General features: G+C 38.5%; 1 protein-coding gene across 1 annotated transcript in view; it reads left to right on the top strand.

The window, feature by feature from the left end:
• Positions 1 to 16521, top strand: part of PPARGC1A (PPARG coactivator 1 alpha) — a 347961-nt gene that overhangs the window by 298666 nt on the left and 32774 nt on the right. The window contains exons 4-6 of the mRNA XM_079920481.1: positions 12779 to 12973; positions 14805 to 14927; positions 15792 to 15996. Of these exons, the coding sequence (XP_079776607.1) occupies positions 12779 to 12973; positions 14805 to 14927; positions 15792 to 15996 (523 nt within the window). The remainder of the gene's footprint in view (positions 1 to 12778; positions 12974 to 14804; positions 14928 to 15791; positions 15997 to 16521) is intronic.

Here is a 16521-nt window from a genome sequence, read left to right as displayed (position 1 = left end):
CCTAGGAGATTGCAGACTTACTCAGCTGCTTTGGAAACCCAAACCTATGTGAAATACTTAGTTAACTACAAAGTAATTGAAAAGATGAACTTCTCATATTGTATTTATTGGGCAAGTATTTATTGACAACGCACTGCTCTGTGCAGGAACGCTTTAATGGAAAATGAAAGGTGCTCAAGGAGTCTAAGGTCCAATCCCAGGATGTGAATGGCTCCTCATCTCTTGGGGACAGGCCAGGAGTGGCACAGAGGATTCTCAGGATGTACACGCTGATTTCCTTCACCCTAGATGGCCCCATAGAGAGGACAGCCTTGCCTCTGATGAGCTTCTAACTACCTTGAGACAATTTTCTCTCATTTTAATGCTATTACCAGAATATTGCAGTAATCGGAACATTTGACATCGCCTGCATCTTGGCGTCCCCAGCCTTAATATGCCATCTAGATCCAGGTGCCAGGCATCTGCAGCTGCACGTTTTGCACACATAGCTTGTGGTGCTAAGTCTTTAGGAACAAATAGCTTTGCATTGGCCTCTGCAAGGGTGCCTTCTAAGCAGTTCTTTGGGGCAGAAAATGTACTATCTTAGAGAGAATTTATTAGTTGTAATGGAAAATTGTTATAAATGTTTCTTACAGAGTCAATCTAAAAAACATTGCTTATGGCCAGGGTTAGTATAATCTGCTAATTTAAAAAATAAAACTTTATGAGTCATTTAGAGTTAAGCCTCCTCTCTGAAGTCCTAGTGCTGCTGTTCTGATTGATCAATGCTCTTGTGGAATGTTTGTTAAATATTTTCAATATTACCTCCCTCACCCTTCTACCAATATGTAAACCGTGGAAAAATTAATATCTTACTCATTGCAAGTTTGTACCTCAGGACCTTTGTACTTACTCTGTCCTCTGCCTAAAATATTTCTTTCTCAGGTATTATGGCTTGCTACTTCAAATGCTTTCTCTCTGTCTCCCGCTCTCTCTCTCTCTCTCTCTCTCTCTCTCTCTCTCACACACACACACACACACACACACACACAGAGTAAGGTATATATATGCGTTTACACTATAAATATACATACACACATATATTCCATTTTTGTCTATCTATATACTCCAAATATTTTGTCTCCTTCTCTCTATGTATGTATATATTACATATATGTATATATATAAATGAACCAAATATATTCTCTCTCTATATATGTACTCTGTGTAATATGTATATATACTCTATATTATTTATATATTATATATGTATATATATTTATACATATATGTATATATTAGTCTAATCTTTGGAAGGTCTGCCATCTTCTGTCTACCAAACTAAAATGTAAGTTTCTAGAAAAACGATTATAGCATGTAGTAGTCCCTCAATAAATATGTGTAAGTAGGGCTTCCCTGGTGGCACAGTGGTTGAGAGTCCACCTGCCGATGCAGGGGACACGGGTTCGTGCCCCGGTCTGGGAAGATCCCACATGCTGCGGAGCGGCTGGGCCCGTGAGCCATGGCCGCTGAGCCTGCGCGTCCGGAGCCTGTGCTCCACAACGGGAGAGGCCACAGCAGTGAGAGGCCCGCGTAACGCAAAAAAAAAAAAAGTGTAAGTAATAAAAACATACATTTATAAACATGCACATAAATATGGTATTTATGCCTGTGTGTGCACAAGTGTATGTCCAGTGTAGATATCAAAGTTCAGCTTGATATGGATTTCAAGTGATCACTTCATGTAATAAACATGCAAGCATCCAGGGATTATATCAAACCATGCCTATTAACTCGGACAGATCAGCCTTAACAAGTAACAGGTAGGCAATGACCTTTATACTAATTGTAAGGATTTCTGAGCATTCGTGTATTTAATAATTTTGATGGCACATTTCGAATCTCTATATTGTGTCAGTTTATTGAGTAGAATGTTCTTTCCTTTTCCCTTCATTTGTTTATACTCTGTCCCTACCTCAAAGTCTACTCTGTGTTCCTTCATATTATTTTTTCAACAAATTTATATTTGGTCTCGGTTACTTTGAACTCAATCTAGTGCATGAGGACAATAATAGTGATAATACTATTAATAGCAAACATAAGTCGTTACTATATATCAGACACTGTTCTACATGTATGCATGGATTAGCACAACTGAGTCTCAAAATAACCCTACAATGTAAGTCTTATTATTTTTTTTAAATTAAGCTCAGAGTTTTATTTATTTTTTTAATTAAAATTTTTTTTTTAATATTTATTTATTTGGTTGTGCCGGGTGGCTCCTTAGTTGTGGCATGCGAACTCTTAGTTGCAGCATACATGTGGGATTTAGTTCCCTGACCAGGGATTGAACCCGGGCCCCCTGAATTGGGGGTGCAGAATCTTAACCACTGCGCCACCAGGGAAGTCCCTTTAAGTCATTATTATAACACACTTCTCAGACATGAAATCGGAGACATGGAGAGGTTAAGTAACTTGCTGAAGGTTACATACCTTGTAAGGATGAATTCAGGATCCCGACTCAGGCAATCTAACTTCAGAATCTATATTTTGCCTCACTGCCTCTTTCATAAGAACATGAAAATCTTATAAGGCTTTTATGTGCTTTTGATCTTTAAAAAAAATCTTAAGAAGTCTAGAAATATTTAAGAACTCTGTGAAAGTATATAGAAGAAAATCCTCAAGAATCGTTTGGCATCTCGTCTATGTAATCAAATAGGCTACAAAACGAAAATGAACTTTACGATAATGATGATGGTCAGAAAATGCTGAAGAGAGAGGAGAGTGATTTGTAATAAAAAGAGTAAAATGCCGTAGAACTAATCCAAAAGAAATTCGGGGAGTAAGCTGTAAAACACCTAGGCACATTAATTATTAGAATGCTTATTAGAAATAAGCATTCACACAGAATAAATCAAAAATGTTATTAATAACTATTAGGCACTACTAGAATTGCATGTGTGGGAAGAGATAAATCTAGCATACGTGGAATCGTATATTCTAACTTTATTTATACATTTCTCAACAGGCACAAAATAGCAACTTACCCAAACTTGCATGATTATCAGAATCACTTGGTGTGCTTATCAAAACTACAGAATCCTGGACTGTTTCTCTAGGGAGATTGTTCTCAAATGGGAGAAGTTTTGCCTCCTGGCAAATATTTGGCAATATCTGGAGACAATTTTGGTTGTCACAACTGGAGAGGTGCTGTAGGCATCTAAATAGGTAGTGGTCAGGGAAGCTGTGAAACAACCTACAGGGCACAGGGCAGCTTCCCCTAGAGCAAAGAATGATCTGATCCAAAATGTCAATTGTGCCAAAGCTGAGAAACACTGATCTAGATATTTTGATTTGGTGGTATGTGGTGGGATCCAGAAATCTGTATTTCTAACCAGGGATCCAGGTTACTCTTATAAAGGCTTGAAGACACCAGTACGGGTTGGATTTGTTGAAAACCTTTTCATTAAAGAAGGACCACTAATAATAGGCTTTGAGGTGGGAGTCAGAGATATGAAAAAAAATGAAGGGGAAAGGGGAAATCATTCTAATCAAAGAGAAAATCACACCCGGTAGGACTAAAGATAGGCAGTAACACTGGGCCAGCGGTAGATAGTAAGAAGCAATCTCAGAGAAACCGCCTCTTTCTACATGGAAGGCCAACTCTGCTTCATGGGATGTAACTATATTTCTTCACCTTAGTCCCTACCTGTTGATAGTGAACTGACATGTCTTTCCAACTCATTTTGTACCCTCCAAATGTGAATATAGATTAGACTAGCCCATGCCCACTTTCATTTTTGTTCTAATAATTTCTTCCATAAAATCCTAACATATAAAAAAAGGGAGGGAGAACAAGTTTTTATCAGAGGTGTCTGTTTTGATATCCAACTCTGCTTCGTATTAGCCACATGAGTTTCGGGCTACTACTAGGGTTAATGGTGGTTTAAATGAAATAATATGCATAAAGAAATTAACTCAGCACCATGTACCTGAGAAGCACTCAGTAAAGGTCAGCTGCTGTTTACTAGTTTTTATATCAAAATAACATTTATATGTCATAATATTTCTGACACTATTTAAATGAACATAAAAAAGTGAAGTTGGGGTATAAGATAATGATTGGTATGTTATAGCAATCTTAGCAACTGATTATTTTGTACTTTGTTTTGATTGAAGAGGATGGAGAAAACCCTGCTTCATAGGAAGGAGTATCTGTAAATGGCTTCAGGTTTTAAACTGCTCATGTGCACATCTCAAGATATTTTTAAATCTTGAGACCAATGCCAAATGATTCAACTTGGCAGGTTAAGGCAGTGGTGATCTCCACTGTGTTTATGATAAGATAAATAACGCAATTGAATGTACATTTTGCTTTCTAAAAGCAAATTATTTATATTTGTATATGAATTCAATTATATAAAATATATTATATACTAAAATATTTACAATCAATCCTTGTAGTAACTGTACTGATGTCCAAGGTTCCATGGAACACAGTTTGAAAAACCCTCTGGCTAAGAGTAATATATATACCCAGCTTGTAGACGAGTATGTTATAAGGTATGAACTAAAGAAGCTCACTCTAATCCAGATAGATTGTATCAGTTGTTTTCTCTTGATTAGTGAGCTGATACTCCTGCATGGACAGATAGTTAGCTGGTCTGGCATGTTTTTTCTCTTGGCTCTTTTGAGATATTTGCGAATTAATTGCTTAATAATGCATTCCAGTACCTTTCCAGACACCAGGATTGGTGAGAGTAAATCTCTCCATTTACAAGACCCATCCCAAACCCTTCCTTTACAAAAGATGGATTTACAAAAACTGCATGAGAAATGAATGGAAGCTCTTTTAAATCAGAGCCTAAGATAGACATTATTATCAAGACAAATCTGCTGGGGGTGAGAAGAGGTGGGAATTACAGAGGATACAACAGTGGCAATAACAAAAGGAGGATGAAAAGTCACATTATATTCTTAGAACTGATTAGACTTGTTAGTTATTACTGATTCATTTTAATTAAGCTGCTACTATACGTCACATGTTTTAACCAGCGATCAGATGGACCTTGCAGGGCTTCTATTTTACACAGACCATGAACAATTGTCATTAAAATATATACTGAGTTAAGTTTCAGTTAAGCAGTAAGTTTCAAAGGGAAAAATAAACCAGGAAGGTGGATAGACTGTGTTTGGAGTAGTTAGGAGGGTCTCACTGAGAAGGTAACATCTGAGTAAATAAGGGGATAAAGGGGGCAAGCCATGTGGCCTTCTGGCAGAAGCTCCTTCTAGAAAGGGGAAACGGCAGGTGCAGAGCCTTGGGGCAGAGGAATGCCTGGCATTTTTGTGATCTAGTAAGGAGCTCAGAGTGTTTGGAAAGGATTCAGCCTGATAAATGGGGGTGTTGAGAGCATCAGAGGATATAGGTCTAATATAGGGCAACCAACAATGCATCTCAGTTAGCCTGCAGTAGTCTGGGTTAAGCCCCCAGTGGTTGATTGTTGATGATTCCCAGTCACTCTCAAAAGTGTTCTGGCTTGGATGATAAATTATATGGTGATCCTAGGCTAGTAGGTCACTCTTAGAACTTTGACTCTTACTCTTAGAGACATGGGAAGCCATGGAGGGTGTGGTCAAAATTGAGGCAAGATAAGACTCAAGTTTTATCAGGATCACTGTCTTCTGGGTTGAGAATGGACTATTGGGATGGGGTGGCAAGTGGCAAGAGTGAAAACAGGAAGCCAGTTGGGAGCCTATAGAATGATCATTCTAGCATGTGCAGGGCAGCCGGAATTGAGTTGACTTAAGCCATACAGATAGCTGGTGGTCCACATGGGACTAGGATCCATTCTCTTGACTTCCAGTCTGGTGTTCTTATAACCTGCCCAGTTTCTCTCTTGGTTTAAACTTGGCTCTTTTCAGGTCTATTAAGCCTCCTGTTTGATGGCACAACCCAGTTGCTTCCTCTATATAGTGTGAGGAATAGACGTGAAACATCTCCCCCACCCACCCCCTAACTAGCTCATTTTGAGTGCATCAACCAGGATTTTCTTAGGCCTTTCTCTTGAACTTCTGTATTTACACTTTTGGCTCATGTGACCTTTTCAGAATAATGGACTCCATATGTTCAGGACATGCTTATTAACTCATGAGTGTGTGATATAAGCTAATAAGTTAGTATAGAGCCTAAGTACAGATGTGAACCTAAATTTTATGCCCGCTTAAATAGGAGCGTTAAGTGTTAACGGGAATGAAATGGACTCCCACAGGTAAATATATCTATGGAGGGAATCCTTCAGTTTTGCTTGTATTTATTTCCACTTGATCCTTATTTTATTTTATTTTTGCAGGAGTTATCTTCAGTTTTTCTTCATTGCTTTCTTCAGTTAGAGTGGATAACTGGGAGGAAAAATACATGCACTGATTATACACTTACACAGTCAATGACAATTGAATATGTAGAATACACTCAAGAGATTGAGAGGCACATATACATAGATTCTGTTTTAAATATGTCCTTGAAATGCACACTTATATGTGTTGAGGGGTGTGATGTGTGTAGACACATTTACGTACACGATATTTTAAGTAGCCTGTAGTTTCATGGGGAGTTGCCTAGAGAGTGAAATTTAAATTTGTGTTCTTTCTGTTAGCCACTATATCATACAACCAGCAACTCTGGAATCTGATAGGGCAAATACAGTGGCGCCTAATGTACTCATTGTATCTCTCCTGGGAATAAAATAGAGGACTAAGCTAACTTTGGGGGTATTTGTAAGAAATGAATCGATGAAAAAGTATTTTTTATAAGAAATATGTGATATGAGGTAAGGTGGTCTTTACTGTCTTGATTATTTTTCTGCTGGACATATATGCTTGAGATTTCTTAAGTTGTTTTTTTTTCTGCCTTCAAGTGACCATCCCATTTTCAAAGCCCTTTATCCCATATGCTAAGCAAAAAGTTAGTGGAGTGTTTTAGAGGCTCTTCCTATGGAATGGGGTAGGAGTTAGCAACCTATAAGTGCCATGTGGGGATTCTGCCCGATTTGGAGTGTGAGAAGGTGGACAGACGTGCTGTTGTTACCCATGCCTGGGTGTAAGTAAAACAAGAAAAACCACAGTGGATTGTAGAGCATTCAAGGAGAGAAAGAGAAGAAAGAAGGAGAAAGAATTGTTTGAAAATAGTATTCAAAATATTTAACAACGTCTTCAGCAAAGACTCAGACTACTCAGAGCAGACATGTGCAATAAACAATTAGTGAAGTGTTATCTGTCCTCATTAAAATGGTTTTTAAAAAAACTTAAAACCTCAAATTCTATTTCAGGGGTTTAATCCAAATTGTTATTTTTTATTTCATTTCAGAAGAAAAATTTTTTCTTTATTTTGAATTCAGCTTCTTGAAAATCTTGAATCAAACTTTATACATCAAAACCAACCTTGATACATGCAAACATTTTTTGCCTTTTCGTGCATGAAACGGTGGTACAGCACTTTATATGTGGTGATTCGGGAAAGGGATGCCTATGATCAGTTGTATTCCTTATCTAAGCCCCTGAATCTATCATAAAATTCACTTTCTTATTTATTTATTTCAACTCCTGGTGGGATCTATTGGAACAAATAATCCAATATAGTGGATAATCCAAAAATGTCATTTATATTTGGCTTCAGAATACATTACCAGATGTTACTCTAGCAGAATTCCCTTCTTAATTAGGCCTCACTTAAAGTAGGAGTTAATTTTGCCTTCATGAGCTGCTTCCAAATCAGCAGGATGGGGCAAGAAGGAAGCCCAAGGCATGATGGGAAGTTGGGAGGAAGCTGGCCCAGTGCTAAGAGTCAGCGGTAGAACGTGCTCAAAGAATGAAGTTCAAATACAGGTAATCAAGATGATGGGCATATACAGGAGATGTTTATTGAGCACCTTCTTTAAGAATTCTCAGGCGTTTATCAACTCCTTTTTTTTCCTCCTTATTACTCATGAGTGCAGAAAAATTCTGTAATAGGAATTCGGGAGATAACTCGAAATTTTACATAGTAAAACAATAGAGGCTCAGAGAGGTTAAGGGACCTCTCACACAGATTGATCTCAGAGTAAACAGCCCCTAAGGTATTGAAACTGATTAATGAATGATAGGAAGACCCCACTGTTTCCTTCTTATTGATGATTTGACTAATGAGGAGGCACGAATTCTCCTGGCCTAATTCGCATTAAGAGAGCTAAGATAATGAAGCTGTGATTAAATGGCTATTAAACTATTTTTATCAAACAGAGATCAAGCAGGTGTAAGAACCTAGGGATGCAGAGTATAATTGCAATTCTACAAGATGTGGAAAAAATGACTATCATAAGCAGGGCATGGTCCTTCCAGACAGTCTGCATTAAAAATCTTTGGGATACCTCATGCAGTTTTGCACTCTGTGTTTCTCCTTTCAGGCGTCAGCATCTCAGAGTCCCTCACCTCCTCCTTAATTTAGTGGATTTATTCACTCTGTGTGCATTTGGGTGAGTTGAATGCATCGTCTACCCCACCATGTGTAACTGGTTGGAAGATCCTTTTGCCAACTGCTCACAAAGGAGCAAGGCCCAGATATAATACACTGGATCCCAAATTTCAATCTTGAGGTGACTTGGGGCGTGTGAAGGCGCTGAATCTACCTTCCTTCAGCTGTACCTTTTGAATTATATCACACTTAGTGCAATTCATATAGGGACCCGGCAGTTCCAAAGAGAGGTAATGAATCTTCTGGTTTTATTGACTGTTCTGAACTATCGTTTATTAAGGACACAGTACGGCTTCTGATTTGTTGCACATTCTAAATTGTAGTTTGTTAGTATACACGTATGTGTATGTGTATCTGTCACTGGAAATTCTTTACACCTTGAGTGAGTTTTTGTTGCTATGCCTTCTTTATTCCTGGAGAGCCCTTAGAGATTGAAGTGTTAGAGTCACAAGGACCTTTATTTAGGTCAGAAGAATAGCAGTGGACTTCCTTTATGTAAGGAGAGGCCAAGGTTGAAACCCATCGTGGGAAATGCAGCTTGATAGCCACAGAGCTCCACATGGAAATGTTCCTTGTCTGCTTCCCAAGCTTACTTCTGCCTTTCTGCCCCCAGAGGAGACTGAGCTGTTTGTGTAGCTGTAGATCACCACCCAACTGGTGACCTGCTCTCTCTTTTTCACCGCTCTGCTTTTCTTTTCCTAACTTACATGGAGCTAATTAGTATATTTTTATAAAAACAGTTATTTTGAACAATTAGAAAGCAGTATCAGAGCCGAGTCTTGGAAAGGTTATCTTGCAATGGCATTTTTCCTGACTCATGTATTTCCATGCCCTGTGAACAGACACGTGTTAGTAGGCCAGTGGGCTTTGTCTGCAGCGACTTTCATTTATTTGCTCTGTAAATTGGGACCGAAGCAATAATGGAAAGTGACATTAATTGTTTGAGTTCTTTTGGTCACATGCGTTGCCTTCTCTGGGGTGTTCGATTGTTGAAACTCATGCCAAATTAATTGAAATTGTCAGAATGAGGGACAGTGTTCACTCAACTTTACACGTACGAATATCTGTTGAGCTTCAACACAGAAGTGTCATCAAACTTTCTTCCCAGTATGCTATGACGAAAGAAAACAGAGATTTTGAAATCATAGCATTCGTTTCTACCTTAATTCAAGAGCAACTTTATTAAAACAAATGGTCTTGGAGCACCTCTCTGAGTCACACATACACAAGGATGATAATAAAAAGGTTTAATAATTATTTCTAACGGACACTGCCTGTAAATAATGATTACAGTCCCACTGTTCCATACTGATTTAAGACCAGCCTGCCCTTCCCCCTCCCCCTCCCCTTCCCCTCCCCCTCCCGCTCCCCCTCCCCTCCTCGCTCCCCCTTCCCTCCCTCTCCCCCTCCCCCCCCCCACAATGCCAGTCTTCCATTCCACAAACCCTCCCCTCCCATGGTGGTTTCGGGAGAGAGGAGACTTTAAATAGTTGGTGGTTTAATCAGGTCTTGTAAATTAATTATGACATTATCAAGCTCCAGTATTTCTGCCATTGTATTTGGTGTACACTCACCCAGGCTTATTAAAGGAACTGAAGAAAACTAGTTAATTTAAGTGTTCTTTGTCATTTTCACTTGATTGGAATTATCGTCATTTGTTTACACTAGGGATAGAACTAAGACACTATTGTATTATGTGATTGAAAGCAAATAGGGGCTTGTAGTATTGCTGGGAAGCCAAATGCAAAATTTAAATCAGAGTAAACAAAATTACTCATTTACTGGTAAACATGCTTAACTATTTTTCCTGAGCTCTTTTTGAACTTCAGTGAAGTAAGCCTTTCTGAAAACTGGGATACCAGGAAAAGATGTCCAACTTATTGAAAGTGCTTGTGCGTGTGCTTGTGTGTGTTGTGTGCATGTGCGTGTGTGTGTGTAAGCATGCATGTGTGTGCTTGAGACATTTTCAAAGATTATATTTATTAGGCAATATGGGGATACTTATATTAGTGTAAATCTGATTTTGAGATTTTGAGATGATTTTGAAATGATTTAAAATAATATATATTTCATTTAAATATAACTTTTATTCAGAATAGTTTAATAACCTGAATTTGGTTTTTGGTACGTGGGAGAATTGAAATCAAAATTAAAAGGGAGAGATTGGCATCTTTGGATACCAGATTATGATCCGCTGCAGAAAATAGGAGCAAATTATTTCAGTATCTTTATTACTAAGGTTACATGGACAGAGTCCAGAAGAGTTGAGGGTGATGGGGATGCTCAATAAAGTCTTGTTATTGAATTGAGCAATTTGGATTTTAAAGGATTGACCAATTTATGGAAGGAAGTGGTGCAATTTTGAAGTTAACATTTCACCCCTTCTGATTAGGGTTTACTGCCTGCACTAGAGTCTAAAAACTCCTAGAATTGTTACTCCACACTGTGTTCCCCAAACCACTTGACTCACAAGGTCAAGTACAGGGCCATTAGGGAGATGGAAACAAATGTTAAAAGTGCCAAATAAAGTTTACCATGAGTATCTATGGCTCTTCTTGCCTTCTTGAATCCAAAACAGAAAGACGTTCATAGTTTTACTCCTGGATGGAGAATCATCAGTAAGGAGGGAAAGCAATTTTTATGTGAAAATAGAATGTATACGTGATAAACGCCTGCCTAATTTTTCTAGTAATACAATTTGATTTTCTGATTAGCTGTCTTATTCTGTGATTCTTGTAATTTTGTCAGGTCAATTAACTGGAGTTCAGTGCTAGAGAGAAAGGAAGTGTGGCACTGCTGACTTTGTTAGATGTCAGCAGTTTAGGTGTATTTTGTAATAGAATCTGTGTGGGATAATTTAGCTGATATTGTTAATGTCATAGCGTACAGAACTTAAAAAAATGACTTATGAAGCAGGTCAGATTGGACAATGTGAAGTGCTAAAAGAAGGAAAAGAAAGTGATCTACACAACATATATTTTAGGTAAAAAAAATGCAGATCAATGAATTATTCAGCAAGTAATCAATGACCGTCTACTGTATGCCCAGCATTGGCATTGGTTGCCCACGTACATAAGAATATAGCGCATTGACCTATAGACAAGGGGTATAAGCTCCAGTTTGGAAGATCTTGAGTTTTTTTTTTACAGAGTGCTGAAATAAATGAATATTCTCTTTTATAATAAATTGTTTACAGATTCTTTCCTTCCCCTGGTGGTTTCTCAGAGGGGCAGAGTTTTGTCTTGTTTCTCCTTGTGTCTCCAACACTTAACATGGCCCTGACATACAGTAGGTGTTCAAAAATATTTGTGCAATGAATAACTGAAGATGAGCTTTCCAAGGATGTGTTGGTGGAAGTGAGTGTGGCAGGTAGGAAAATGAGTTAAACCGTGTTTGCAAGAGCCCCCGTTAGAGGCGACGTTGCCCTAGAAAGTACCCCTGGTCACAAGAAGTGAATGCATTCAAGAGATGTTACAAAGTAAGGCTCTACCTGGTGACTGGCCAGGTACAGAGGACTCGAGGTGGTTCCAGAGTTTAGGGTCTGAAGAATTGTTATCCAAACCCAGAAAGTCAAGAGAAACAGCAAGTTTTTTGGTTTTGTTTTTGTTTTCTTGGGGTTTTTTCCACGAAAGGTCCTAAGTTTGGATTTTGAGATGAGGGAGCTCTTATCAGGTAGAAATGTCCAGTAGGCAGTTATAGATTTATGACTAAAGTTGGGAGAGATGTCAGGGAGAGAAATAAATGGCTGTGGAGTGTTCAGTGTTGAGATTATAATTGAAACCATGGAAGTGTATAGTTTTTCTTGGTATAGTTTCAGTTTGTAGTGGTGTTCAAACAGAGGGTTATCTAAACATTTTGGTGGGTATGCTGTACAGGAGATTGAAACACTATATCTGAAGATGCAATAGATGATAATTAAAATGCTCTCAAGCTCTGAGATTCTCTAAATCTTCTCTTTTAGTTAAGGAAACAAGACATAAATATACGGAAAATGACTGTGAACAAGACAGAATCGTATTTAGCAGTGTTAACACCGACACAATAAATAGCTAAATTGGACAGCTCAACAATCAGAGATTGGTACACTAAAGGTATTCATTGATTGCGTGATTCAGACCAAAAGGGCTTTGGAATTTAAGGAAGGCGTGACCTTGTGTTCTGGCACGGACGTTCCAAATTTCATGTATCACGTACTCATTTGGGTAAACATATTCAGCCTATGTTGATTAATAGATTACTCATCTCCCAATGTGAACTAACTCATGACTTCTTCTGTTTTACTGTTTTTTGCAGAAGATAGATGAAGAGAATGAGGCAAACTTGCTAGCAGTCCTCACAGAGACACTGGACAGTCTCCCTGTGGATGAAGACGGATTACCCTCATTTGATGCACTGACAGATGGAGATGTGACCACCGAGAATGAGGCTAGTCCTTCCTCCATGCCTGATGGCACCCCTCCGCCTCAGGAGACAGAAGAGCCGTCTCTGGTAAGAACCCTTCCTACTGTTTAACAGGAATTGAAGTTGCCTCTGGCTACCCGCTGCGTGGGTATGATGTAGTAACAATAAGGTTTGGATTTTTCATTTAGACTGATGCCAAAATAATCCCCAAGCACACTCGGAGTTGCAAATTCTGTGATTCTTGTTGAAAAATGTTGATAATACAGTCTTCATGTGGTCTCACTGCAGTTTTTTAAAGCTACCTTTTGTAGGTTTTTATATCTTAGTATTATTGATGTGTGTGGTTAGAAACTTAGAAAATATAGACAACTAAAGAGAATAGACAAAAAATTCACCTGTAATTTCAAATAATCTCTAGTATCGAAAATTATTGAAATCTCTTGTTTTAAGATATATCATGAACATGTTCATGAATTTTAAATAGATGCATAATTTTGAATGGTTGCATAGTATTTTATTGTTTGGAGATGAACTAATTTATTAAGCAATCCCTTATGGTGGGGATATTTAGTCTTTTTCCTGGTTTTTTTTCACCATCATAAATTGTATGATAATTGACGTATTTGTAGTTTTATTCTCATGCATATTATTTTAGAAATAGAAGGTAGATCAAAGAGTATGCAGTATTTCAAGGCTTTGGATCCATAATTCTTATGAAGACTGGAAAATAATAGCACATTTGCCACCTAAGTTACCTAAATTTATGGTAGGCAATGAAGAGTAGATTTATTGGCAATGAAGAGTGAATTTTCTTTTCAGTGCAGTACTCGACCAGGATTTTATTAGTTCTAAGACACAGTTTACCTTCTCAGCTATGGTAGCCATTTGTCATTTGCCATAAATCTGATGTACAAGCATGCAATGTAAATTATGGAATGCCATCCTGCAAACTTTAATAGCGTGCTTTGGCCTGCCGTTTAGGTGTTGTTTCTCTCCCGTCTCTAAGTTTCTACATGTTAAAAGCATTCCATGTAAACCTACGGAGACCCTACTTATATGCCTTTGCGGTTTGAGATTTCTGGTTTAGAGGAGAATATCTCATAAGCAGTGGTAACATATGTATTCCCCAGTTTTTCCATGTGCCAGTGTCATTGGCTTTGCTGCCTAAGACTCAGATTTCTTTACGTGGATACCCAATGATGTTCATCCACACAGTGGTTTCAGTTGGGAGGGGCTGTTGACTCAGAGTCATACTACATATCCCATCAGGGAGGTCCTGGAAGGCCAGCAAGTCAAATGAAGAGAAAGACGTCAAAAGAGAGGAAATGCTTCGCCAAAGCCAGAACCCAGATCTCTTGATCTACGGGCCAGGACTCTACCTACTTAAAAATTCTTTTTAGTGAAAGCCACTCTTCTATCCGAAATATTATTTGAATCAGTAGTGTTTTACACTTGATTGTGAAACATGATTCAAAACATCACAGAATCTTTTCTTTATTGCCCCTTGATTCATTTGGGTTATTGAGGGGGAAATGTACACCCCACCCCACCCCCACCCCCAAATCCCCTAGTCTTCATTTAGTAAAGCAGCTTTTCTCACCTCATAGGTATTTGGAAATCCTTTTAGGAAGATTCTTCTGGCTTACTTTATCTAAAAGGAAAATTAAGGGAGATACTACTAAGTCTCAAATGTAGGAGAAGGTAACACTTCCACAGTTTGTAGTGTAATGCCAAACTTTTTCTTACTTTTTAAAAATGTTTCCTTAGTGCTATTGTGCTAAGGTGTGCTATGATTAGAGTGAATTCATTTTTGTAATTAAAATTAACTAATTTTAAGTTTAAAATTTCAACAGCTTATTCTAATGCTGAAAAGATGCCTAACGTTTCTTGCTTTCTCTCTTCCTTGATATGTTTCCAGCTTAAGAAGCTCTTACTGGCACCAGCCAACACTCAGCTAAGTTATAATGAATGCAGTGGCCTCAGTACCCACAACCATGCAAACCATAATCACAGGATCAGAACAAACCCTGCAGTTGTTAAGGTACAAATGTAAAGTTTTTTTAATACAGGAGGGGAAGTCACAAGGGACTTTGGCTTAAAGCTATAAAATAAACAATAGGTTTCTATGTGTTAATTCAGCTGGAATCCTGCAGCGGCTTCCTAATGGTGAAACAGATTACGAAATGGGTTTCCAAAAGCAATACTCTAGCTATTTTAAACTAGGAAGAGTTCATCAACGCTTTGTCTTTGGACGATTGAAATGACAGTTCTTACTTCTTGCCTACTTTATGAATACACGCAGCAGCGTGGGCAAATAAAATTTGCTGATAGTCCAGTATCATCTATGAGTGACTTTAAGATGCTGGATTGCCATTTTGCCAGCTGTCTAACCTCAGAAAGATTGCTCTGGAATCACCACAAAAGATCCATCTCTGCCATTAATTGCATGGAATGCTGGAATGACATAATTCGGTTAGCGGGCTGTATTAAACAATGTTTGTCTTGCCATTCACTGTGAGTGAAAACGGAGCGTTAAGGGGTACTTAAGAGAATTGTGAATACTGGGCTCTGGCAATCAGTGGCAAATTAAGGTTTAAACCGGCTTTTTTTTTTTTTTTTTTTTTTTTACTCACAGTAAAGGCTCTGTAGGGTCTTGTTAGTTACATGTTGCTGAGTAGGAACACTGAAATGTAGGAGAAATGAAATAAAAAGCTGCATAAATGTCATTTAGGAATTTTAAATGTAATTTTCTTTCCTTGTTCTGCAAACAATTATTCACAGCTCATAGATCTAGTACACTTAGACTGAACACTTCATTGAAAATCTCATCTCTTCAGAAAACCTATATCCATTCTGATAAGGTTCAGTTCACCAACTTTAGCTTTCTTTATGCCTTGTTTTTAAGACCGAGAATTCATGGAGCAATAAAGCGAAGAGCATTTGTCAACAGCAAAAGCCACAAAGGCGTCCCTGCTCGGAGCTTCTCAAGTATCTGACCACAAATGATGACCCTCCTCACACCAAACCCACAGAGACCCGGAACAGCAGCAGAGACAAATGCACCTCCAAAAAGAAGGTCCACACACAATCTCAGTCACAACATTTACAAGGTAGGCTGTGGACCCAAACACAAGCTGCTGGAGAGGGCGCAGAGGGCAGGGCAAGCCTACACTGGGCTGAGGATACCCAACCTTCGGGCTTCTGTTCCATCGGTGTCTCTCTTGAAAGGGAACTCAGCACTTTATGATAACTGGGGGGAAAAAAATCCTTCCTTGGACACAGGTTGAACATACCCTATTTAGCTGAAATGCAGCCTAATTCACAATCACCGGAAGGTACCTGAAATGTTAGCCGGGTGGGGAGCCAGGGGTGGTGGAGAGGGAATTGCAACATCCGATGAGGTTTGTAGGAATCTCTGAATTGCTGAGATAACTGAAGTTCTGAGCAAGCTGGGCTAGCCAATTCATGAAAGAGCTTTTATTTTTTCCCTTCCAATAATGGGGAAAAAAATGAGGCAATGTTGATTTGCTTGCTGTCTATCCCTTATGAAATAGTAACTAGTATTTATGCAGTCTCTCATTTATCATGTGCATTCTTCTTGTTTTAGACTACGTGGTATACTCACAAATTTTATT

Source organism: Stenella coeruleoalba (genome assembly GCF_951394435.1).
Source record: "Stenella coeruleoalba genome assembly, chromosome: 4".
In the NCBI taxonomy this organism is placed as follows: Eukaryota; Metazoa; Chordata; class Mammalia; order Artiodactyla; family Delphinidae; genus Stenella; species Stenella coeruleoalba.
Note: the sequence above shows the minus strand (reverse complement) of the source record. Positions and strands in the feature narration are given on the sequence as shown.